This window comes from Delphinapterus leucas, chromosome 15 (genome assembly GCF_059928025.1).
Source record: "Delphinapterus leucas isolate spDelLeu-1000000601 "Yukka" chromosome 15, BTC_Dleu_Yukka2, whole genome shotgun sequence".
NCBI classification, from domain to species: Eukaryota; Metazoa; Chordata; class Mammalia; order Artiodactyla; family Monodontidae; genus Delphinapterus; species Delphinapterus leucas.
The window spans coordinates 34,586,446-34,611,952 of NC_143143.1; the positions used below are offsets into that span (position 1 = coordinate 34,586,446).

Here is a 25,507-nt window from a genome sequence, read left to right on the forward strand (position 1 = left end):
TCTGGTCAGGGAACTAAGATCCTGCATGCCCATGCTGCGTGGCCAAAAAAAAAAAGAAAAAAAATGAATGAATCTTAAAACTGCCCCCTGCTCCAAACACGCACATGTAAAATTGAATTAAATCGAGTGGCACTGATGGAAGGAGGGGTTGCTCTAGAGTTAAAAATGAGATAATGTGGGGCTAAGTCTGTGCCTGACATGTAGGAGAAGCCCAGAGAAGGGTTCCCACTGTTATCATCATTAGTACATGTTGCTTGGCTGAGTGAGCTGCTGGCAAGTGCTTTGCTGGAAGTCCTTTGTCAGATATAAAGTCCCACAGGAGGTGCCGAGTCACGGCTGATCATATGCCAGTCAATAGCCAAATCTCTTCCCTCAGGCCTCAGGGAACCGCCTGAGGTGGGTAGCTGGGGCTTCAAGAAACAAGACCTTTGCCCAGGCTGCCTGTCTGCCCACCAACTTCGGGACAGCTCCCTGGCACCAGCACCACTGACCAGAATCCCAGGGCAGAGATGCTGTCCCTTGCCACTCATTGCCTGCAATGATTTCCAAGCTTCAGGTTCAGCAAGGCCAAAGGGCACTGGAGTTGCTCAGACCCCAGCGTGGCCCTGGGCTGCTACTCTCAAACCTAGGGACCAGGGCCAATCAACTTCATGGGCTTATGACTGGAGCAGTCATACTGGGTCCCAGGCTCAGAAGGACCTTGGGTTTGGTTTAATGCTCTGCTATCACTGTTCTTGGTAATTTTAAAACAAGGAGCCCCACATTTTCTTTTTTCACTGGGCCTTGCATATTATGCAGCTGGTCCCACTGGGGATCTCCTTGTTTGGATTTATTTCCTTAAAGTGGAGACCTCGGAACATCGAGTTTTGTGGTTTAACCCATGCAGTTAAAGAAAAACCGCATCTTTTATCAGAATAATATTCACTTGGGTTCCATTTAGTGAGTATTTATTGAGTTCCTACTAAGTGCTGGACATTGTGCCAGGAGGGAGAGAGATAGAGACAAAAAAGACATGGGGCCAGCTCTTAAGAAGCCCTGGGTCTAATATGGTAGAGACAATGTTGCCAGTGGAATAGAGATGGGAGTGAAATAGTAGTTACCCTAGCCTAGGGGTCAGGGATGGCCTCTTGGAGGAAGTGGTGGTTATGTGGCGCATTAAGGAATGAGTAGGAGTCAGCCCTATCTAAGGTGGTGGGAGGAAGGTATTCCTGGCAAACTTTGCAGTCTGAGCTCAGAGACATACATAACAGGGTGTGGAGACAATGCAAGATTTAAACACTCTATTTAGACACCACCTTCACTTGTAAACACAAACATAAATGAGTATTTATTAAAATAAATGCATCTTACAACACATAAAGACCAATATTTTACATACATAAAATACACATTACCTGGTGGGTTATCTCCACTATTAGATTCGGGAAAACAGCACCAGTTTTACTTTGATTTCCCTGTGACTCCAGTTCCTAGTAGATGTTTAGACAACCAGTCAGTCAGCAAATATTTATTGAGCGACTACTTTGTGCCAGGTACTATTTTAAGTGCTGGGAACTCAGCAGTGAACACAGAGTGTTTACTGTCAGGAAGCTGACATTCCCTGAGGAGTCAGTACACATTTTGGAATGAATGAAAGGAAAAAAATGAATGCTTTTATCCAGTCAGCAATAAATTTCCGAAGAGGAGTGAGAGGGCCATTTTTGAGTTTTAGTTGAACACAAAGAAATCTCTTTTCTGGGGACTTCCCTGGCGGTCCCCGCTTCCATTGCAGAGGCACGGTTCAATGCCTGGTCGTGGAACTAGGATCCCACATGACGCTGTCTGCAGCCAAAAAAGAAAAAGAGAGAGAGATCTCTTTCCTGTTAAATAGAATTCAAAACGGGCAAGTAGTAGCAACCTCAAATGTGAGTCAGGCATACAAGAACTCAAACAGAGCCTTGGGTATTAAGACTCACAGATATAGATTTATTTGTCTTTGGGTGACACCCGTATATCAAAGTTCAGATGCTCATGCAAGATAAAATTTTATTTATTTATTATGTGTTTATGTATTTATTTTTGCTTCGCAGTCATCACCCCCAGCATCCGGCTAAGAAGCCCTCGGCGTGTACATTTCTGTTAGATCCGATTTACACAAATTCGGTTTACGCAGGCCTGGGGCTGGCGGGTCCTGACCTGCCCTTGAGTCTAGTCGGAGCTGGGACGAACCATCTGTGTCCGCGGAGGGGGGTGGCGGGTCAGCTCCGCGCAGAGTCAGGGCCCAGACGGCTGGGATTCGGAAGCAGGCCAGCCTGGGGTCCCCTCACGCAGGGTGGCCGGGAAGGGGTGACTTTGCCAGGTTGCAGCTGGAGCTGGGGGCGGGGGGCGGCGCCGCTCGCAGGCTTCCATCCTTCCCCTCGGCGGTGGACTCGGCTGCAAAACCGGGGGTCCGTATTTCCCGGACCGTTTCCCACCTAGGCCGCGGCTAGGAGGTACAGCCGACCTGGGGGACCCGGGCGGCGGGTGCAGGTAGGACCCGGGAGGGTCGCGCCCGAGGGGGCGGGGGTCGCGGGGTCCCGACCTCTCCCTGCCGGACCGCCCCCTTGGTCCTACCCGGCGCGCGCGGGGTCGTTCCGTGCAGGCACCCCCGACCCCTTCACCGACTGTGCACCTCTCACGGCCCTCAGACCTCTCCGGACTGAATTTCCGGCTCCCGGCCTCATGGCAGACAAGAAACTGGTGGTCGTGTTTGGAGCCACAGGTAAGCGAAACCCCAAACGGAGGCCCCGAGGCGCAGGACCCCTCACCAAAGCCAGCCCAGGGCAGGGGTCAGGCCGGTCCGACCCCGCAGAGCCTGGGCGCCCGACCCTCAGCTCCAGAAGACGTCCCCGGCGTCCTGGAGGGAGCGATGAGATGGCTGGGACCCCTGACTCACGGTGGGGCCGTGGGGCAGGACCTGAGCGCAGATTCCCTTTGAATTTTTTTAAAAAATTACTTAGCTTTGAATAACAGGTGATTGCACATAATATCAAAATTAAATCTCCCTCCCACCTCTGTCCCCGAAACCCCATCCATCACTGTTGTCAAGTTTCTTGAGTAGGGCTTCCCTGGTGACGCAGTGGTTGAGGGTCCGCCTGCCGATGTAGGAGACACGGGTTCGTGCCCCGGTTCGGGAAGATCCCACATGCCGCGTGCCCCGGTCTGGGAAGATCCCACATTCCGCGGAGCGGCTGGGCCCGTGAGCCATGGCCGCTGAGCCTGCGCGTCTGGAGCCTGTGCTCCGCAACGGGAGAGGCCACAACAGTGAGAGGCCTGCGTACCGCAAAAAAAAAACAACAAAAAAAGTTTCTTGAGTATCCTTCCAGACAAATTAGGTATATAAAGATACTGTTTATTAAATGGGAGTGTTTTATTTTTACCCCACCTGTTTTTTTTACTGTATATATTTAAAAAATATATAACAGCTTTATTGAGGTATAAATCACATACCATACACTTCACGTGTTTAAAGTGTTCAATTCTAGTATATTCACAGAGCTCTGTGACCCTCACCACAATCAGTTTTAGAACATTTCATCACCCCACCAAAAAAAACCCATACCCACTAGCATTCACTCCCCATTTCCCCAGCCCCTGGAAACTGGCAGTCTATTGTTTAAAGATTTGCCCATTCTGGACATTTCATATAAATGAAATCATACAGTACATGGCCTTTTGTGTCTGGCGTCTTTCACTGAGCATCATTTTCCAGGTTCATCCACATTGTAGCATGAATCTGTACTTCATTCCTTTTTATGGCTGAATAATATTCCATTATATGGATATACCACATTGTGTTTATCCGTCATCCATTATGGACATTTGTTTCCACCTTTTGGTTATTGTGAATAATGCTGCTGTGAACCTTCACATACAAGTTGTTGTGTGGACATATGTTTTTAATTTTCTTGGGACTATACCTAGGAGTGGAATTGCTGGATTATATGGTGACCGTGTTTAGCATTTTGAGGAACTGCCAGAATTTTTCAAAGCAACTGTACCACTTTACATTCCCACCAGTACTGTATGAGGGTAGTTGTAGTTCTTCAGTTTGCCTTTTCCACTCCAGGACATGTTGTGGTCACATAAGTCATGCATACAGATCTGCTACATTCTTTTTTTTTTTTTGTAATTTTATTTTTATTTATTTTTGGCTGCGTTGGGTCTTTGTTGCTGAGTGCGGGCCTTCTCTAGTTGCAGCGAGTGGGGGCTACTCTCTGTTGCAGTGCACAGGCTTCTCATTGCAGTGGCTTCTCTTGTTGTGGAGCATGGGTTCTAGGCACACAGGCTTCAGTAGTTGTGGATCACGGGCTCTAGAGCACAGGCTCAGTAGTTGTGGCGCACGGGCTTAGTTGCTCTGCGGCATGTGGGATCTTCCCGGACCAGGGCTCGAACCCGTGTCCCCTGCACTGGCAGGCAGATTCTTAGCCACTGTGCCACCAGGGAAGCCCTGCCACATTCTTTTTAATCACTTTTGTATGGATTTATCACTTATTTAGCCAGGTTCTTACCAAAGGACATCTAGGTTGTCTATAAACTTCCACTATGGATAATAATACTGCAGCCAATGTTTTTTTTTTTTGGTAAGGAGTGGATTTATTTATTTATTTATTTGCAGCCAATGTTCTTATACATATATTTATGGATGATTTTTATTTTCTTTCTTTTGATGATTTTAATAATTTTCTCTCTCTCTCTTTTTTTTTTTTTTCTTTTTTGGCCGTGCCATGGAGCTTGTGGGATCTTAGTTTCCCGACCAGGGATCGAACCCAGGCCCTCAACAGTGAGAGTGCAGAGCCCTAGCCACTGGACCACCAGGGAATTCCCCTCAGTCTTTTTTTTTTTTTTTTTAAGGTATAGGTGATACTTTATTTCTTAAGCTAAGCGGTGGGCCCACGGGTGTTAGTATCCCTTTTTTGTATGTGCTAAATATTTCATAATAGGGACTTCCCTGGTGGTCCAGTGGCTAAGACTCCACGCTCCCAATGCAGGGGGCCCGGGTTCGATCCCTGGTCAGGGAACTAGATCCCACATGCATGCCGCAACTAAAGAACCCGCATGCTGCAACTAAGACCTGGCGCAGCCAAAATAAATAAATAAATATTTTAAAAATATTTCATAATACATTTAAAATTTTTTGTAAAAGGTGTAAGTGTGATGACTGCTAAAACATGGATGAACCTTGAAAACATAAGTGAGAGAAGCCAGACACAAAACACCACATATTGTATGACTCCATTTATGTGAAGTGTCCAAAATAGGCAAATCCGTAGAGACAGAGAGTAGATTAGTGGTTGCCAAGGGCTGAAGGGGAAGGGAAAATGGGGAGTGACTGCTGATGGGTATGGACTTTCTTTTTTGGGGCAATGAAAATGTTCTAAAATTGACTGCAATGATGGTTGCACACTCTGAATGTACTAAAAGCTGCTGCACTGTACACTTTAAAAGGGTGAACGTGGGCTTCCCTGGTGGCACAGTAGTTAAGAATCCGCCTGCCAATGCAGGGGACACGGGTTCGAGCCCTGGCCCAGGAAAATCCCACATGCTGCGGAGCAACTAAGCCCCTGTGCCACAACTACTGAGCCTGCACCCTAGAGCTGTGAGCCACAACTACTGAGCCCGTGCGCCACAACTACTGAAGCCCATGCGCCTAGAGCCCGTGCTATGCAACAATAGAAGCCACTGCAATGAGAAGCCCGTGCTCCACAACAAAGAGTAGCCCCCACTCGCCGCAACTAGAGAAAGCCTGCGTGTAGCAACGAAGACCCAACACAGCCAAAAATAAATAAATAATTTGTTTTAAAATTGTATTAAAAAAATAAAATTAAAATAAAAGGATGAATGTTACGGTATGTGAATTCTATCTCAATGAAGCTGTTAGCTACAAGATTGTGTGAGGCAAAACAGTGGGAATCACAGGTGAAAAGTGCCAGGTGTGTTGCTGTGGTGGAGGATTCCCTGCAGGGCCTCACCCTTGGCAGGCTCCCAGGCTGGTCCCACCCTGCGGGTCTTTCTGACTCTCTGCAGGTGCCCAGGGAGGCTCAGTGGCCCGGACACTCCTGGAAGATGGGACATTCAGGGTCCGAGTGGTGACCCGGGACCCTGGGCAGAGGGCAGCGAAGAAGCTGAGGCTGCAAGGTGCAGAAGTAGTGCAGGGAGACCAGGATGATGAGGCCAGCATGGAGCTGGCCCTGATCGGGGCTCACGCCACCTTCATCGTGACCAACTACTGGGAGAACTGCAGCCAGGAGCAGGAGGTCAAGCAGGTAAGGGCAGGCGGGAGGGCGTGGGGAAGCCAGGGCAGGAGCAGGCCATCTTCAAAGGCGCTCCCAGGTCTCTACTTGCCCTTGCGGGGCAGCTCCAACTTGCCAGAGAAGGGCTGACCCCTGCCTGACCACTGACACTGCAGGCCTTTCCTCTCCTCTTCTATGCAGCCCTCCTAGACTTTGATGAGGGCAGAAGGTGGCCGCTTCCTCATCTGATGACTTCTTTTAGACATCATTCATGTACCATACTGTTCACCCTTTTGATTTTAAAGCTTTTATTTTATTACTATTTTTAAAGTATTTATTTATTTATTTTTGGCTGCGTCAGGTCTTAGTTGCGGCACGCGGCATATTTTGTTGCAGCACGTGGGCTTCTCTAGTTCTGGTTCACCGGCTCAGTAGTTGAGGCACGGGCTTAGTTGCTCCGCGACATGTGGGATCTTAGTTCCCCAACCAGGCATCGAACCCGCATCCCCTGCATTGGAAGGCTCATTCTTAACCACTGGATCACCAGGGAAGTCCCTGTTCCCCCTTTTAAAGTGTACAATTCAGTGGTTTTCAACATATTCACAAAGTTGTGCAGCCATTATCACTACCTAATTCCAGAACATTTCATCACCCCAAAAGAAACACCATACCTGGTAGCGGTCACTCCCCATTCCCCGCTTCCTCAGCCCCAGGCAACCACAATCTGCTTTGTGTCATCCAGTGACTTTTACACTTTCTAAAAAACTCTATTGACCCATAATTTTCTTAAAATCAAATGTAGGGACTTCCCTGGTGGTGCAGTGGTTAAGAATCTGCCTGCCAATGCAGGGAACATGGGTTTGATCCTTGGTCCAGGAAGATCCCACATGCCACAGAGCAACTAAGCCCGTGCACCACAACTACTGAGCCTGCACTCTAGAGCCCCCGAGCACAACTACTGAGCCCGTGTGCCACAATTACTGAAGCCCATGCGCCTAGAGCCCGTGCTCCGCAACAAGAGGAGCCACCGCAATGAGAAACCTGTGCACCACAACGAAGAGTAGCCCCCGCTCTCTGCAACTAGAGAAAGCCCACACACAGCAGCGAAGACCCAGTGCAGCCAAAAATAAATAAATAAAAGTAAACTTTTTAATTGTACAATTTAATGAAATTTGAAAATAAATAAATATACCCATGTAACTACCATTCTAATCAAAATATAATACATCTCCATCATTCCAAAAAGTCCTCCATCTCCCCTTTCAGATGTTTTCTGTTTCTCTTTATTCTGTTTTCCACCCAGCTTCTCTCTGGTTGGGTGGTTATTGAGTCCAGGTGGTGGGGGGAGGGATGTGAGACGAACATGCATCTTTTTAAAGTCTCTTGGAAGGTGGGGACACTTGCCGTGGGCCTGTCACGTAGCAGGCACTCAGGTATTTGTGGGAGGTATGACTGGTGCCACAGCAAAGGCACTGGGCTGAGACCCGTGCCTGTCGGCTTTCAGTCCTGCCTCATCCACAGCTCCCCACTGTTGCGGCTGTAGACATGACTTCCCTGCGCTGGTCTGTCTTTCCTCCTGTGTACAATAAAGGGAGACTGGACCGGACCACTGGTCTCCAAACTTGTTTTTAGCCCTGAGCCTTTCTTCAGTTACAGTCTTACATGGAAGCCCATCTCAGAGAGTGGACAGAGACAGCTTTTCTGGTGCACGCAGATCTCGTCAACCTGACCTCCTGAGCCATAACAAATGACCCCAAGCCAGGTGGCTTAAAACAACAGGAATTTATTCTCTCCCCGTTCTGGAGGCCAGGAGTCCAACAGTAAGGTGTTGGCCCTGCCCTGTCTGGAGGCTCCAAGGGAGGTTCCAATTCTTGCCTCTTGCAGCGCCCAGTGGTACCAGCTCTCCGTGAGGCAACATCACTCCGGGCTCTGCCTCTGTTTACACAAGGCCTCTCCTCTTCTCTGTGTCTCCTCTTCCATCTCTCATAAGGACACTCGTCATTGGGTTGAGGGCCCACGAGGATAATCCAGGATGATCTCGTCTCAAGTTCCTTAACAAAAATATCTGCAGAAACCTTTTTCCAAATGATGTGGCATTCACAGGCTCTGGGGTTTGGGACATGGACGTATCTTTTGGGAGGCCACCATCCAGCACCCTACACAGCCTTGTGCAGCAGGTCGTGTTTCTGTCCCCATTTAACCGACAAGGCCAAAACAGTTAGACCCCTTGTCTTGGATGGCACAGCCAGTGAGCTGCAGAGCTGGTCTGGAGCCCAGGTGGTTTGTGTTGTGTGCTTAACTGCTGAGCCGTAGCACTTCCCTAGGGGATGGTTGGGGCTCTCCCAGGAAGACGGCCCAGCACGGGGACAAGATGCTTTCTGAGAACAGGCAGAGGCAGATCCCACATGGCACACGGTGGGCTGTGGTCCAGCACACTGGAAGGTGGAACGACCCAGATGATCTAGAGAAGGGGCGCTAAGGCTATGCGAGTGGTGAGAAGCTTATAATCCCATGGTAGAGCGTGTGGTGCCATGTGAGCCGCACACGGAAGAGGGAGCCTTATCAGAGGGCTCTTGGCACCGGGCACAGTGGCCTCTGGGGTGGGAGAGCCAGTGCTGTGATGGGGACACACATCCTCCCTCTGAGCTTTGTGATTTCTCCTTCCCTGCCCACCAGGGAAAGCTGCTGGCCGATCTGGCGAAGCGCCTGGGCCTGCACTACGTGGTCTACAGTGGCCTGGAGAACATCAAGAAGCTGACAGCAGGGAGACTGGCAGCGGGACACTTTGACGGCAAAGGGGAGGTGGAGGAATATTTCCGGGACATTGGCGTCCCCATGACCAGTGTGCGGCTGCCCTGTTATTTCGAGAACCTCCTCTCCTGCTTCCTGCCCCAGAAAGCCCCAGATGGAAAGAGCTACTTGCTGAGTGAGTGCCCTCCCCGCTTCCTCGGGTGTCTCCTCTCACCGTGTGGAGCCATGGTGGCCCACTGGGCTTGTCCTCAGAGGGCTCTGGGTCCAAGCTCTGGCTCGCCCACGTTAGGCTGTGACTGCGAGCAACGCATGTGACCATGCTGGGCCTCTGCGTCCTGTCCCGTGAGATGGGCATGACTCGGACTTCCCCGGGGCCATGGGAAAATCTGCCAAGTCTGGGGATGCAGTGCTTTGTTTGTCGGAGAGCTTTACGGAGAGAGTGTGCTTATCGTTACTGCTTCATAAATAAGGAGAGGATTTGGACGGTGAGGTCCAATTGTCGATTTCCCGAAATAGGAAAGCACTTTCTTCTCGACATCTGTTTGCAAATCTGTAAACAGCTTCGAGGGAACCATGTACGACCTGTGTCCTGCCGGCGGGGCAGTGGGTTAATGCAGGTGGCTCAGCAGGCGGAGCAGGAGGGGTCTGAGCCCTCCCAGCCCCTCACCTCTGCGTGAACGCCGCTCACCCTCGCTTGGGTCTCACCTGCTGGTGAGCAGTCTTGTCCTTCTGTTGGCACACCGGTTTGCAAAGCCATAATCAGAGATTTGCAAAGCCATAATCAGGTTCACCTGTGTTCCGTCTGTAAGTTGGAACAGGCTCCACCCCGGCAGGCTCCCTGGCCCATCTGAATGGGCAGCCACGGAAATTTTATAGGGCAGGGCCTGAGCGCTCCAGGTGCCTCATCAGGACACAGCTCTGCCTCTCCATCCCCAAGACCACACCTTGGCAGGTGGAGTCACTCGTTAATTTAACATGTTTATCAGCACCCGTCATGCTGCTCTGGGGTCAGCCCTGGCCTCAGCTGATCGAGGATTCCTGCCGGTGGAGATGGTGTTTGGAGCATCCCCCACCACAGGCGTCCCTATCAGGGATTCGGGTCTGACGAAGTGTACGGGGGCCTGAACCCTGGGAGCTCCTGTTCTCAGAGGTGCCTATCAAAGCCTTCCTCTCCTTCCCCTTGTTCCCGTCTCAGGCCTGAGAGGGGCAGCAGGCCCAGGGTTCTCCCCACCTTGGGAAGAGCACAGCCAGGCTCCCAGGGTTTGAATGGCCTGCCAGGTGGCACAGCTCGATCGTGTCCCATTTCCTGACTCATTTCTCCTGCTGACACCGGGGGTGTCTGCCTCGTGCCAGGTGCTGGCTTGTGCACACATCCAGTCGACTGGCCGGTGGGGACCGACCCCTCAGAGACGCGTGCCAGCACGTCCCTCTTTCCCTCCCAGGCTTGCCCATGGGTGACGTGCCCATGGACGGCATGTCTGTGTCCGACCTGGGCCCCGTGGTGCTCAGCCTGCTGAAGATGCCCGAAGACTATATCGGCCAGAACATCGGGCTCAGCACCTGCAGGCACACGGTGGAGGAGTACGCTGCCTTGCTCTCCAGGCATACCAGGAAGACCGTGCGAGATGCCAAGGTGGAGGGCCCAGGCTTGGGACTTGGCAGCCGCGGTCAGAGGGGCTTTGTGGGTAGAAGGAAAGGGGCATCTAGGGCTGCCCTAGCGCTCTGAGCAGCATAAAGCCAAATTCATTCTCACTGTGAACGTTTATATTGTGCTGTTCTTAGGAGCCAGGTGTGGCCACTGAGTGAAACTTCTGGTTTTGTCAGTTGATCAAGTGGTAAGGAAGGGTTCCAGGAAGAGGGGACAGTAGGGGCCAAAGCAAGGAGGGAAAACGCAGGGTGTCTTGGGCTCCTCTCGGGGAGGGGAAGGAGGGCGGAGTAGGCCCCATCCTGGTCCCCTCTTCTTGGCCTGGCACAGTCCCCTCCTCCCCTTGCCTACTCTCTCTTCCTGTCCAGACCCCCAGGTGCCTTGTTTCTTGTTTCTCATTATGAAAATCTGGGCTACTCCAAGTCATTAAATGACAAAAACCACCTGTAGAGCGCCCTCAGACCCAAGCAGAGTAACGATGGGGGAGAGGCTACGGCAGGACAGGCCAGTCAGACCTTGGACTCAGATCTTGCTCCCAGCCCTTAACACCCACCTGTGTGTGACTGGAGGCCCAGCCCCTGACCCCTCTCTGCCTCAGTTTCCTCATCTGTAAAGTGGGTGTATGGAGAGTATCCCCCTCCTCGGGCTGCTGTGAGGATTGAATGGAACAATTGCTGTAAACGCTCCCTTGGCACAATGAATGCACTAGAAAACATGCACTAAATGGTTGCATATTACTCTCTAAACAAAGAAAGCCTGAGGCAGTCATGGAGGATTTGGAAGCTGAGGAGTTAAGATTCAGTTCGGTCAGGAAAGGGGAACACCTTTGGTTTTTTGAGCAAGAAGTGACGTAAGCATAGTTCTGATTTGGAAAGGACTGAGAAGTTTTCATCTCGTCATCTTGGAAGAACAGGATTTAAATTGCCCTAGAACAGTGGTTTTTGACGTTTCATCTTTATAATAGACTGGTTTTCAGGTGAACTTAGCGGGGACCAGGGTAGGAACCGAGGTGTCAACAGCATGGTCAGGGTACTGCAGATGCCGATCGACCCTAAGAGACTCCCCTCTGCTTCCAGATAAGCCCCGAGGACTACGAGAAGCTTGGCTTCCCCGGCGCCGAGGACCTGGCCAACATGTTCCGTTTCTATGCCCTGAAACCTGACCGCAACATCGAACTGAGCCTGAGGCTCAACCCCAAGGCCAGGACGCTGGACCAGTGGCTGGAGCAGCACAAAGGGGACTTTGCAGGACTGTGACCCTGCCCACCTCTCAACCCCATCTGTGGGGACGGGAGGTATAGTCACAGTGATCCTTTCTTGTGTTACAAGAAAGTTTATTTTTTAAATAAAGGCCATTGTTCTCACAGATGGCTTCCAAAAGAAAAGTGCTTTGTTTCAGGGACTGGGGTTGGGGTGGCAGCTGCCTGAGGACATGAAAGTTCCAACAGGAAGCATAGAGTGGTGGGGGGCCCAGTCAAGTGGGGGGGGGGCTGAGAGGACCCCCCTACCCCCGCCAGCCAGGAGCAACATTTGACACCCCTGCACACACGCCGTTCCTCTCCAGAACGTGAGTGCAGCCACCCACGTGTTCCTTCTTTGAGTTTTAGGGCAGGAAGACCGGCCCCTTCTCCCTCTCTCTTTTCCTGCCTCCTGGGCCCCCGGGTGCAGAGGCCTCGAGATGTGGGTGATCGCAAAACAGGCTGGAAAGAAACCCTTGAAGGAATGTGGCAGTTCTGTGGACCCCAGGTCATATAAGACTTGGACACTGCTGAGAAAAGGTGACACCACCCGCAGCAAAGGCTGGGAAGGGAAACCAGGGAAATAACCACCCAGCCCTACTTGGTGGGTTGAGCTCCCCAGGCATTTGGACCGTTTCCCTCTCCTGCTCGCTTTAGAGAAGAGAAATGAAGGCCCAGAGAACACAGCCGGCGGACTGACCAGTGTCTCCGTGGACTTGTGAAACCTCCACCAGCATCTGTACTACCCTGCCTCAGCCTCAGGACCCGCAGAGGCATTGAAAGGGGAGCAGGGCAGCCAAACTCATTCGATCTGTTCATTAACTGAGTCACTGAAAAAGCACTTCTTTGACAACCTACCAGTGTAAGCTGGGCCCTAAATACAATGTTCACCAGAAAAGTATGCGCCCTGCCTTGAGCCTGCTTTAGCAAGAGAGCCAGATACAAATCTGCAGAATGACTGCAGATTGACATAGGGCTGCAGAGAGCAGGAGGAATGAGGAACACTGGAGGAGGGGCCCACTTTAGTGGGACAGGGACAGCTTGCGGTCTGAGGGGAGCAGCCTCCCAGGCAGGGTAGGAGGAAAAGGACATGATGACATGGGCTTCCAAGCCCACCCATATCAGCAAGAGAACATGAGAGGTCATCTGTGTCCAGCCCTGTGATGCCCAAGTCCCCCAGGCCCCTGCGTGGGAAACTCACCTGCTGGGGCTGTGACTCACCGTGCTGAGATCCTGGAGCAGCCCTTGGCCAGTACCAAGCCTGGGTAGAGCCCGCTGTGCCAGGTCCAGGTCCAGGGCGAACTGCAGGGAGCTGATGCCAAGCTCCAGCCGCTCCTCATCCACAAGCAGGCCATGGACACGTCGCCGAGCCTCTTGGGTCTGTTTGCTCACCCGGTGCCCCCTGGCCAGGCTGTTGTGAAGGCAACGTGAGGGCATTTGTGCAAAGCAGTGTCTGGGCTCACATGGTCAGGCCTGTGAGCCTCCAATGCCTTCCCTTGTCCACGCTCCAAACATTTCAGCAAATGCTCACACCATCTACCTCTCCTCCTCTCGATCCCCAGAGGCTCAGGGACCTGGAGATACTCTTTTGTATTTTTAAATACCTCACCTCACACTCCAGCCCCACCTCGGGCTGCAAAGTTGTCTGGAGACACGTCTCAGGATCCAGCTGTGGGAATAAGCCAAATCCAGTCCAGGCCTTGAGTGGGGCTTGATTCTACAGATATTGCCCCGCCACCTTCTGACCATCTGAGGGGAGGACGCCTCAGTACAGCAATGAAGATGTCTCGCTAGAAAGAAAATCCACTTTTCCCTTTCAAAGTCTAGGCTTCTGTTTTCAGAAGACAGGCCACGAGTGGGACTTCGGTTGGCTTCTCCAGGAAAAAAACCTAAGCTATCAAGAGAGAAACCATCTAGCTCCCCACTGCCATACCCCGGGGTCTAGGATCCTTCCAGACCCATACTGAGTCCACAGCAGGCACTTGACAAACTTCTGTTCAATGAAGGACAAGTTTGGAAATTGGCAGGAAGTCACTGAGCCCCCTTCTCACCCAACAGGTATTCCCAGCCTCTTCACCCAACTCAGCAGTGCCCTCACACCTCAACCTGCTCAGCCCAGAACCCAGAGTGGGGCAGAGCTATATGCTCGGGGCCCACTCCAGCCACGACAGCACTTGGGCTTTTGTGAGACAGCCCGGACTAACATTGCAACACAAAAATATACCTTAATATTCCTCTGAAAATAATGGAGGAAAAAAAAAATCTAGTGAGGGAGGTGGTGACCTGTAGGGACCTAAGTAGGCCACACTGCACGTCTCTCAAATCGCAGGCTGCCAAAGAAAAAGCTACATGCCGAACCCTAGAACATTCGTCAGATCAGCACCCTCCCCCCTCTGGGATCTGGGCTGGAGAGGGTCAGCGCCTGTCAGAGCGCCACCCGTCGCTTGGCGCACGTGACTCCAAGGACTAGGACAGCCACCTCCAGCCGCCCCAGGAAGGCCAGCAGAGACGTGGGGTGGCCTGACTGGCAGGTGACCACCAGTAACCCCCTGCTGGGCCACCTGCAGAAAGCTGTCTGAACTCTTTCAAAGAAGAAATGACGACAATTTAGGTTTTAAATATCTCTTTGTAGTAGATAATCTTATTTACATTGATACAGAATCATTTTACATTCCTAGAGCAGACACTAGTAGATGCTTTATTTTAGTAAATTATGAAGGAAAACAAAAAGGGAACTAATCAGAAGTGTTCTCCATTAACCTGTCTTACCACAGCAGGGGGATCTGGAAACACAATGGAACCCACACATCCTACGAGCCAAGGCTGGGGAAACAGTGTTTTGCTCTGGCTGGATGGTGGAGAACCTTAAACTGCTGAGACTGTGCTCTCCTTTTCTAAACAAACGTTTATCAGGAAAAGACGATGATTCTTAGCACTGAATAATTTAAACACACTTCTGAAACAGAGGTCAACTGTGAGTGGTGAGAACCAAGGCCCTGGCAGGCAGCAGGGCAGGGCTCCGGGTTAAGAGGCCGTTAGTCGGCCCCAGGCCACGGCTGGCTGTGGTCCAGCAGAAGGGCAGGAGCTCCACTCACACCTGGCTTAGAACAACAGAACTCAACTGTCAGGGGACAAGGGGCCACCCCAAGTGGGGTGGGAAGAAGAACTATCCATCCTGACAGAGATCATGGCCCATGTGATCAAGAGTAGCATCTCCAGGGACTGTCTTCATATGTGTCACCCCGGGCCCCCAAGGCCCCCATGTTTCAGCTGCTTGGTACCTTTTGGAATTAAAACAAACTCTAGCAGGGGATGCCTCTGCTGAGGGGTGGATGACACAAGTGGGGCGTGCATGCCCCAGGTTCCTGGAAAAGACAACCCTGTCAGGAAAGACTCATTCTGGAACCTCCCAGAGGTTTGCTGAGAGGGAAATTACTCACTTCACAACTCGGTGCAGCTTAAGGCTTCGTTTTTAAGCTGTAAGCACGGCCTTTAATTCTTTAACCACATTTGATTCCAAATCAGAGTTTTAGCTCTGCAAGAAATGTCCAGCTGTCTGACTCTGCCGGAGCCAGAAGAGGCCAAGTTACCTACCCATGGATAGGAAATTACCAGCCCTGAGACCTGCCATGCCTTACTACCCAGGGGCTGTCCACCATGACCCTTCCATGGAGAGGTGCACTGTCACATGATTTTGCTGTTTCCAAGGTGGTCCAGAGGGCCTCTGCAGGCAGGGGCTCGGTGCTGCTATGTGGAATCCTCCTGCATCTGAGATGCCCTGGCCACAAGGAGGGGCTGCTGCTCCCGGCCTAGTTTCCGGTGGACCGTTTTCCTGAGCCAAGACACAAACAGTTACATTTCACTGGCATCGCAGGAAGAACACGCCCTGTTGGTGAGCTTCTGTCATCCCTGAGAAGGAGCTGCACCAGGAGCCCCAGCCACCAGGGATCAGCACAAGTAAAAAGTGAGCCCCGAGACACCACAGTGAGCAAGCAGGACTCCTGGCAGTGCCCCCCACCCCAGCCCTAACCAAGGTTGACACCTCCCCGCACCTCCCAGGCACGACAGGGCGGGGATTGGGGAGATCTGAGTTCTAGGCCTGGCTCTGCTATGATTTGCCCTCTGTGACCGTGGGCAACCTGGTCCTCACCACGGCAGGACGCAGAGCCCCCAGGAGCTGGTGGAAGGAGGGCTGGGAGGCAGCAACCTCTCCAGGAAGTGGAGCCGCAGAAGCGGCTACTATCTGTGGTTCGGCCCTGCACTACCGGCTGACTCCCCACGGGCTGAGGCTTGGCTCTGAGGGGAGCCAGACACGCCACACCTGAGACTGGAACCTCTTCAACTCTGGGTGTGGGGGGACGATACTGGTTAAAGTGACAGAAAACAGATTAGTTCACAGAGGGGAACGAAAAGGGGAGGAACCTCAGGGGTTTTCCTACCTCGGCTGGGATATCAGGAGGTAAACATTTTCTTAAGTTTGGAAAGGAGTCCCTCCTTGTCCTCCCCAGCCTCAGGCCTAGCCTTGCCTCCTGCGGAGCTATCCATGGTGCTGCCACCTGGGCACAAACAGCAGAGAGAACTGGGGTCAAGGGCGCACACCTCCATGTGTCCCATCCCAGGTCCCACCTGGCTACCCAGGGCTCGCCACTGAAGGAGCCACCAAGCGCCACCCGGAGAGGAGAGGGGGCTGCACCCCGATTGGCCAGGGCTGCCCCGCCTGTCAGATGACTCAGCACTTCGGAGCATCCCAACTGCTCCTGGAGTCACTGGCCCTCGAAAGGAAGACAAGAAATAGAAAGGGACAAAAAGGAGCTGTCTCTACCTTAACAACCGTAATAGAAATAGAGCCAAGTGCCAGATGTCTTCTGGGCCAGGCCACACGGCATCCACATTAGCTCGTTCAATCCTTAGGCTAACCTTACAGGTAAATTCCACAGATGAAAAAACCAAAAACCAGAGGCACAAAGGGGTTAGGTGGCATGCCCAAGGTCACAGAGCCGGTAAGCAGGCAGGAGGCCCGAGATGAGACCCAAGCAGTCAGACGCCAAAGTCCAGGCTCTCACTCACCGGCTCTGAGAAGTGAAGAACATGCACCAAGACCAACCGACCAGCTTCCACAGCCTGTCCGTGCACACAAACCGTCTCCGGGACACCTGGGGATCCCAGGACATGCACACTTCTCATCTATGACAATGGCAGCCGAGGACCCTGTCTGTCACTGGGCAAGCATCTGGCTCCAAATGCTCCAGATAAAGGGAGGCCGATCTGCTGTTTCTTGAGGGCCCACTGAGAGCAACTCTGCTGCACTAACACATCGTTTTAAAGACCTGCCAGCCACGAGGCAGAGGGCCAACTTGTTATGAGCTGGACTGTACTCAATATTTTTCATTGGGCTAGGAGAATTAGCACATCTCAACATGCTAGGAGATGTACATCAAGTACAGCGCGTAGAGGGTACAAAATGGTCACGTCCCCAAGATCTCAGTCTTTGTTGGTGAGAGGCCCAAAGCTCTGGGCAACAGGCTCCCAGCAGGGGTGGGGCAGGTTGTCCTGGGTACAGCCCCCCAGGCCGTCCTCTGGACCTGATGTGCTCTCCTAAGTCAGGAATGTCCTCAGAGAGATAGCGGTGGCCCCAGACAAGAATGTGCTGACAGAGGTCTGAGCAACCACAAAAGCCCGATGCTCAGGGCTCCCCAGGTGAGGACCCGGGCACTGCACAATCACGGCGGCAGGCCCCTGTGAGAGGCATCCATGGCCGCAGGTTACAAGGCCAGGTGTGCCCTCCTTCAGTCCTTCACGTCCCCTCTTCTTACATAAAGACTTAAGTAACAAAAAAGGACTCTCCTAACACAAAGGAATCCACAAACCAGAAATTTCCTGGGCCTCCTCGGACAAGGCAAGGCAAGGCAAAAGTACTGAATTTTGTTATGTCCTTGGTGAGGGGACAGCAAGTCTGTGTGTGTGTGCACGTGTGTGTGTGTCTCACACTATGAGTTACTGCTGCTGATGGAGCTTTTAACATGTGCCAGGTATCGTGCCAAATGCTTTATCCACATGATCTTATTTAGTCACAGAAGAACCCTATGAGGTAGATGCTACTATTATCCCTAATTTATAGATGAGGCAACTGAAGCTCAGAAGTGAAGAAATTTGCCTAAGGCTTTATAGCTAAAAATGGCAGAGCTGGGACCTGAATCATTTGATAGCAGAACCCAAGCTCTTCACTATTAGTCACAATGGGGCACAGAAACACTCAGTGACCACCATCACCCCCACCCCCACTCTGCTGTCCCTGTAGTCATGCCCCGGGGCCACAGCGTTTGGCCAAAGTCTAGGAGAGCCAGAATACCTAGTTAGCGGGTTAATGATTCAAAACCAAAAAATAAAACAGAACACAGACACACCTGGAAATTCTCACCCCCTGCCACCAGAACACATTCTTATCTCTCTCTATTTTAAATGTGGGCTCCTTCAGGGATAAGGCTTATTGACAGGGACATCAAAGGATTTAAACACTGAATTTAAAATTCTGAACCGCAAGTCAGGGATAAACTGTGAGCCTCTGCACACGGATGATGCAGTCTATACCTACATCACTTTTCTGGCCCATGGGAGGAGGGACGTGTCCTTATAGGATGTCCTGAGCACTCAGGTGCCTTCTGGTCTCATTACAGGATACAAGCTGGCACATGATTCCTGCACTTAGGATAAACAGGAAATGCCCACGATCCCTCCAGCTGCACAGGCACTGCATGAGCGTTTCCAGTCCGCGCCTTCAGGAGGTGACCAGAGCGGAGGGGCTGCTCAGCCAACCTCAGGCAGAGGTCGGACCCGAGGCACAGGACTCCTCTATCAGACCACATGCAGCTTGCCCGAGCAGGGGTTACATTTCCATCCCTCAGAAGGAAAATGAATTCAGATAAACTCAGCTAACAGGCGCTGTGCACGTGCAGGGGATTCAAAGAGGACACGCTCCCAGCCTACAGGCAGCGATTCCCAGTCATAAGTGTTTGATGGCTCTTTACAAAATGAAGAATAACCAGGTAACATTCATTCTGGGAATGTGTACCACCTTTCTCCACAGTCACAAACCCCTAGTGTTATAAGCAAGGTCTAACACTTATTTGGGGCTTCAGTGCTTGCCCTGTCCTCCCCGCTCACACTGTAAGCTGGATGGGGCAGGGACCCTGTCTCTCTGTGCATTGCTTCTTATCACGTGGCAAATGCTCAATGACCATCTGTGTGAAGAAACAGAGAAGCCAACAGGACTCCAGGATGACTTCTGAGGACTGGACCCACCCTACAGGTAGAGGTGCGGGTCTACACTCACAGCCTGACTCCCTGAGCCGTCTACACGCACAGACTGAGCCAGTGGAGCACCCCTTGTTCCACTAAAATGTCTCTTCCCTCATCTTCCTCTTGCCTCCACCCTGCCTAGATAAAGGGGCTCTATAGTCAACTGTCAGCTTGTCAGAGAAGAGAACGCAGTGGGATCCCCAAATAATGAGCTATGGAACAGGCTCCTACACGACAGCTAAGTGTACGTATGTGGGTTGTCACAGGAATTAATGATGATCCAGAAACACAAACAATGAGCCACACTGTCTCTAAACCCAAAAGGCCACGTGGTACCTCAGAGCACCCCAGGCCCCCGAGAGCACTAAGGGTCCCAAGCTCACTACGGTCTTCTGCTTCACAGACTGGGAATGAAGCCAGGGTCAGACATTAAGGTTTTCAGCAGGGGCTTTAGGGAACAAAAGTAAACAAGGGATACTAAACCCACCAAAAACTTTAGGTCAGTTTCCTACATAATTGTAACTATTCCAAATGCCTTCCCGTAATGAAAGCAACGACACCCAGGAATCCGTTTGTATCTGCAGTGACAGTCTCCGATGACTATCTCACTTAGAGGCTATTAAGAAATGACACTTTAGCCCAAGATCCACTGATGACTGCAAGCAACTGCTTCTAGTAAAACTTTAATAAAAGAGATTCAGGCTCTACTTAAATAAATAGGAGTCACCTTAAGGAAGTTGACAGGAGGGGAATTTTGTACACTGGTGTGTTTTCACACGTGGACTGCAAAGGTAACTTTCTTCACAGTGTAACAAGAGGCTTAACCACACCCAGGTAGCAGACTGACTGACAATGCATTCTTTGAAGCCATTACCAAGATTCTTAAATGCCTTTTAAAGAATTATGTCTGGCAGCCAAATTTCCCACTGGAATACAATTCTGAAATGACAACAGAAGTGGAAAAAATAATAATTCGGCATACTCATTTTACTTTATAAACACTTTTCACAAATGCATCCAATGCCTATGTTAAAGTTATGCTATACTCAGCAAAATTATGTCAATAAACATGTAAAGGAAGAACTGGCAAAGTGCCTGGCACACAGGAGCGTCCCAATAAATCCTGGCTGAACAAGGGGACAGGGAATGAGCTAACAGGACAAAGAACCATGAAAGTAATGACGGTTCTAAGAACACTCATAAGCTGACTACATGATCAACTCCCAATTTAAGCTCTCAGAAAGGGACTGAAGACAACAACTGGTGACGACTAATACCTGACATTCAAATATAGTGAACAAGGCCCAGGTGGACCTCAAGTTCCCAATGTGGGAGGGGGCACAGCTGAGAACTGGCTGCAGAACAAATCTCACATGCTCCATGACTGCGGAAATATTTGGGACTCAGGAAGAAGCTAGAGGTGCCTAAGTAGAGTGACATGGAACAACTATTCCCACTTCCTTTTAGTTCAAGGGATATTAACAGAAAATATGAAAAAAGTCTATGAACCAAACCACTAAAATAAGGGCCCACTTGGTGCCTAGTTGGCCACAGACAAGATTTGTGGCAGCTGCTTTTTCACGGAGGACTTGGTCCCCTGGACTTAACAGGAACTCAGGGGACCTCCCTGGCAGTCCAGGGGTTGAGACTCCACGCTTCCAATGCAGGGGGTGCAGGTTCGATCCCTGGTCTGGTAACTCAGAACCCACATGCCACGTGGCACAGCCAAAAAAACACAAAAAACAAAAACAAAACAGGAGCTCAGCCAAGTCCACGCAAAGGCTATTGCTGCTGGGACCCCCACCCCTACCCCGGGGCTGCAAGACCAAGCCCCCACTCCCCGCTCCGATCACCTGCTCTGAATGACCATACACTGATCTAATGCCATTCAAGCTCTGAAACATTCAAGCTCTGAGAAGGTGAGAGGCAGATCCAGGACCCAGACAAAAACAAAATGATGCAACGAGGAAGCAACATGTAGGGCAGCTGAAGCCAATTCACCCTTGGCACGGCCTGTCCTGGCCCCAGCAGAGGCCCAACCGACAGAGAACAGCGTTTTCTCAGCAGAACAGCCCCATCCCATGGGAGGAGGGCTGTGCCTGAGGTTCCCGAGGCCAAAGCGTCTGCCTGTGGGCATTTTGGTATCAAATCACCAATATTTAACTCCACTCTACAGAGGGCTTATGATGTTTAAGCTCAGGGTAAATAAGGTGTTTTGTTTTTCATTGCCCTAGGAATTCAGAATTTAAGCCTGCTATGAACAGGCAGATTTGGGGTAATGTGACCACGGTCCTTCATTGCTGTAGTAGCTGTTTACAGGACACTCTGAAATCCTGGAGAAGCTTTCTGGGAGAGGAATGCATTAAGCCTCCCAACCCATCTTCTCCTTTAGTGGTTACAAGGTGATCTCAGGTAGGGATGTGCCCAAGGTCACAAGGCAAGTGGCAGAACCAAGGATAGAACTCAGGAGAGCAGCCCTCTGAGACACACAGCTGCTACCTGGCAGGAAGCATCGTGGAACTTGCTAACCTCGGCAAGCAGCACAGGTCCAGAGGAAGGGGGAACAGCTTTACTCTGGAGCGCGGCTGCCCCCGCCGTTCCTAGCCCTCAGCTCCCCTCTTTCTACTCTGCTCTGCCCAAGTGGAAACCCCAACACACTTCTGAACCGTCCACCCTCCGAGGGGCTGGGGGCTCCCACAGGTCGCTGGGCCACCTTACCAGTGCTTGTGTTGGTGACGCCGTTCACTGTCCCCTCCACGTCGGTCTCATCCTCAGCGTAGCTCAGAATCAGGCTCTGCTGCCGGCCTGTCAGTCTCCTGTGGACCGAGCACAGTCAGTGTCAGAGTGCTTCCTCTGGGCAGCTCTTTAAAGGACGTGGACGCGGCCAGTCCCCATGCAGCATGTGGGAAATGCAAGACCCGCAACCCAGGCACAGGACACACCCTGAATCCAAGAGCCCACGCCCTCAAAGCTTCCGTAAAATAAACCTCCTGAACTACCCTAACTTGTTCTAAACAAGTGCCACTGTGGCTATGCTAAATAGTTTACAGGGGGGAACAAAATGGAAATGATCTAATTAAAGAGAGGGCTGGAAACCCAGTCCTCCCAAGTGGAGTCTGGCATGCCCTGCTCCGGATGCCCACAGCTCCCTGCTTGGACTTTTCTCCCAGACACCGCAGACATCACCCACCACTATCTGGTTATAGGTCTCTCCCACCAGATGGCAGGCAACCTGAGAACAATAATAACAAAATCAACAGCAGGAGCAATAGCTAAGCATTCCCTATGGGTTATTCCTTTAATCTTCCAGCAACTCAACGAGGTCAAGCTTTTGTATTACGTCCACTTTCAGAAGAAGCGCCCGGGCAGGACACACTTGACTTAGAGGGAGAAGTAACCTGCCTAAGCCTCAGCGCTTATGGCAGCAGAGTCACACAGGTCGGGCAGTCGGGCTCGGCGCTGAACCACCATGCCGCTCAGCACCAACTCAGCAGGGAAGAAGCCCTCAAGCGGCTCCTGCCCAGTGCTGAAAGCTGCAGAGATCGGGCGGGCCTCGCCACAGCTGAGCAGCGCTTACTTTGGAACTCTGATCTTGATGTGAATGTAGTGATCTCCATAGCCGTAGCTGTTAATCCGGGGGATGCCTTTCCCGCTCATGCGAATCTTCTGGTCTGACTGAGTCCCAGGGGGAATCTATAAAGAAAGAAAGGAATCTCTGGTTTTCCTTGGTTTCCAGTTGCCCAAATGAAAACATTTCACTACGTGAAGACAATCTTATTCCCAAAAAGAACTCCATTCAGGTTTCTAGACCAAACCCACCAGACACCACACGGAAACTGGCTAAGCCAGGTCCATCCCGAGCAGAGCCTGTGACGGCCTTGAGGGCAGGGAGTCTGGGGCGGCGAGCCCAGAGCAGGAGTGAGGGAGCATGGGGAGCGAGACCTGGGAGGAGGCAGAGCCAACTGGGGCACCACTGAGGCTGCTCCCCGGCCCGGCAGCAGTGGTCATGGCCCGGGAGCTCCCTTCCCTGCCAAGTCACACCCAAGGCACAGCCAACACTCCTCCTTCCCCCCCACACCCAGCTTGTCTCCTCGAATCCCCGACAGGCTGACTGTTCCCAGGTTCCAGCCACTTCTCAGCCATTTCCCGTTTCAGAAAAAAAGAACAAGGAAATACAAGGGTGGCGAGGCCACGCTTGTCCTCTTACCATCACGTTGATGGTCTCGTACAGGCCCTGCGCTCTGGCAGTGCCTCCCAGAATGGCCTGAGCTATGGAAATGAAGAGGTCGGAGTGGATGTCTGCACCGTCCCTCCGGAACACGGGGCTTTTCTGCACCTACAGCCAAGTACGAGAGGGGGTTACGCTCAGAGAAGTTGTTCTGGAGAGCGGGCAACAGACGCATCTCAGCAGCTCAGAGCACAGCGTCAGGGAGAGAATGTACTTTCAGGGAGAGAATGTACTTTCACCAAAGCAACCACGCCCCCAGGCTCTGGGAGTTACAGGGCAGGTTCCTACTTCACTGCAATGCAAGAGTGTCATCTCAGATCAAGCTGTTCAATTGTTGAGGGAGGTAAAAAAGTAAAATCAGCTTCTGAACATTAAAAAAATAAAAATCTTTCTTTATTGGAAAGTATAAAGAAACACAGACTAATACAATATACAAAGGCGAAAACGGTTTACTTTCCAAAGAGTCATTTGGTACAAACTACCTTCAAGTCAGACTGACAACACTGGAATTATTCTGATTTTATAAGCACTATTTTTTGTGTGTCAAAGACGTTCTTTGCCTTCCAGTGATTTCTTCTTTTTTTCTTCTCTATTATCAGCTGCGAACAATCTGAATTCTCTACCAAGCCTTCCTTATAGATTGGCTTCCAGCCCGCTGCCTTTGTCTTCGATTTCTCAGTCTAGAAGACTCACCCTTTACATTATTTTTTTCTTTGTTTTAAATTATAAAATATTTCACATATATGTAAACCAGCAAAGTAAATAACACACGGTGTTTCCACAACCCAGCTTAGATAACAGAACATTAGGACACAGGTGACTTCTCCCCACCTCCAGCTCACCCCTCCAGAGTAACCAGGCCAATTTAGTAGGTATCATTCCTACAAGCATCTGTTTACTTTTCCTACATGTTTACATGTCCCTAAACAATACATAACACCACCTCACATGGTTTAAAGTTTTACACAGATGACCTCCTTCCCTCGCCCTGCAACCTGCTCTCTCCCTGTTCGTAGCTGAGAAGTCCCCGGACATCTCATGCTGACGTGTGTAGCGCGAGCCTCCTGCTCTGAGGTGCCCTGGGCCCACAGCGCAGACCACTCACCATTCTCCTCTCCAAGGACAGCAGACTGTTGTCACTGTCTCGCTGTTGTTAACGAGGCTGTCACACACCCTGCCTCTGCGAACTGCACCTCCTTGGGTACACGTCTGGTGGAATCGCTGGCAGAAGGCGCCACCTCCTCTCATGTTTCCCTCACCTCAGAAAAGTGGGTTTGCCCTGCACATTGTACGTAAAACTGTAGCTGTGGCACTGTTTGTCCCTATGAACAATTTGATACATAAATAAAAAATACAAGATGTTTTCTGTATTTTTATGAGTCCAACTTGTAAACACCTCGAGGAAACTTTGTTCTCTCCACATTTAGCACAAAAGCTTGATGTAACACACGTTTAATCACCCTGCCAAAGTGGCCACTGCTCATCTTGGAAACTCAGATGGCCAGACACTCTGTGAAGCTCCTACCTCTCCTATGAGAAGCCTGGGCCGTACCCTCTCCAGGAGAGCAAGGGCCTGACAGAAGCTGTGCAAACAGAGAACCTACCCTGAATGTGATGAAAATTTCTCTTTTTCCTACAGGCATCCTCACAGTCTGGCCATCCTCGACTCCTGTAAGTAAAAACAAAAGTTCAAAAGAGAACGATTATTTTGGGACCTCCCAAGGCCTTTTCTATGCTAGATCCATTTACAACCCACCAACTTACTCATTTCTGTTTCCTGTTAACAAGGAATAACACAACTATCAAAGATAGCAACAAGTATAACTTAAAACAAGAATAACTTTCCAAAGGTGCAACATACAATAATTGATAACTGAACAAAAGCCCCTTCTATTCATTTCTTCGGTTTACTGCCAGGTCCACCTAGTATCTCAGTGAGTTTAGAGTCTAATCGGGGAGACAGCTATTAGCCAAATAACAATACTAACAAATGTATCACTACAAACAGAGACGTGTTCTTAGAAAGAAAAGATCACAACTCCAGACAAAGGAACATCTAAGGAACAGGGAGGGTTCCAGAAGGCTCCCCTGGGGAAGTG

At 51.0% G+C, this 25,507-nt stretch overlaps 2 protein-coding genes across 5 annotated transcripts in view; one reads left to right on the plus strand and one right to left on the minus strand.

The window, feature by feature from the left end:
• Positions 1 to 2,349: 2,349 nt before the first annotated feature.
• NMRAL1 (NmrA like redox sensor 1) lies at positions 2,350 to 12,012 on the plus strand. Of its 2 annotated transcripts, none has more exons than XM_022594759.3 (6): positions 2,350 to 2,471; positions 2,667 to 2,740; positions 6,046 to 6,284; positions 8,928 to 9,177; positions 10,445 to 10,635; positions 11,724 to 12,012. In XM_022594759.3, the coding sequence occupies exons 2-6, from the start codon at positions 2,701 to 2,703 to the stop codon at positions 11,901 to 11,903; spliced, it is 900 nt and encodes a 299-aa protein (XP_022450467.1). In that variant the 5' UTR covers positions 2,350 to 2,471; positions 2,667 to 2,700; the 3' UTR covers positions 11,904 to 12,012. The 2 variants fall into 2 exon arrangements, with proteins under 2 accessions (XP_022450467.1, XP_022450465.1); XM_022594757.3 differs by having other exon boundaries at positions 2,381 to 2,508.
• Positions 12,013 to 14,505: 2,493 nt separating this feature from the next.
• Positions 14,506 to 25,507, minus strand: part of DNAJA3 (DnaJ heat shock protein family (Hsp40) member A3) — a 30,945-nt gene continuing 19,943 nt past the window's right edge. Inside the window, exons 7-12 of one of the 3 annotated variants that reach the window (XM_022594754.3) lie at positions 25,013 to 25,077; positions 23,388 to 23,516; positions 22,758 to 22,873; positions 21,899 to 21,996; positions 16,324 to 16,440; positions 14,506 to 15,716 (exon numbers count right to left, since the gene is read on the minus strand). In XM_022594754.3, coding sequence (XP_022450462.1) covers positions 16,337 to 16,440; positions 21,899 to 21,996; positions 22,758 to 22,873; positions 23,388 to 23,516; positions 25,013 to 25,077 — 512 coding nt within the window. In that variant the 3' untranslated portion in view covers positions 14,506 to 15,716; positions 16,324 to 16,336. The other 2 variants (XM_022594756.3, XM_022594755.3) reach the window with 2 other exon arrangements.

What these genes read in the sequence shown, in the direction of transcription:
- NMRAL1 (XM_022594759.3), top strand. Translation starts at nt 2,701, where the DNA reads ATGGCAGACAAGAAACTGGTGGTCGTGTTTGGAGCCACAG. An exon ending in GGTCGTGTTTGGAGCCACAG is followed by an intron (nt 2,741 to 6,045) that starts GTAAGCGAAACC and finishes GACTCTCTGCAG; the next exon opens with GTGCCCAGGGAGGCTCAGTG. An exon ending in AGGAGCAGGAGGTCAAGCAG is followed by an intron (nt 6,285 to 8,927) that starts GTAAGGGCAGGC and finishes CCTGCCCACCAG; the next exon opens with GGAAAGCTGCTGGCCGATCT.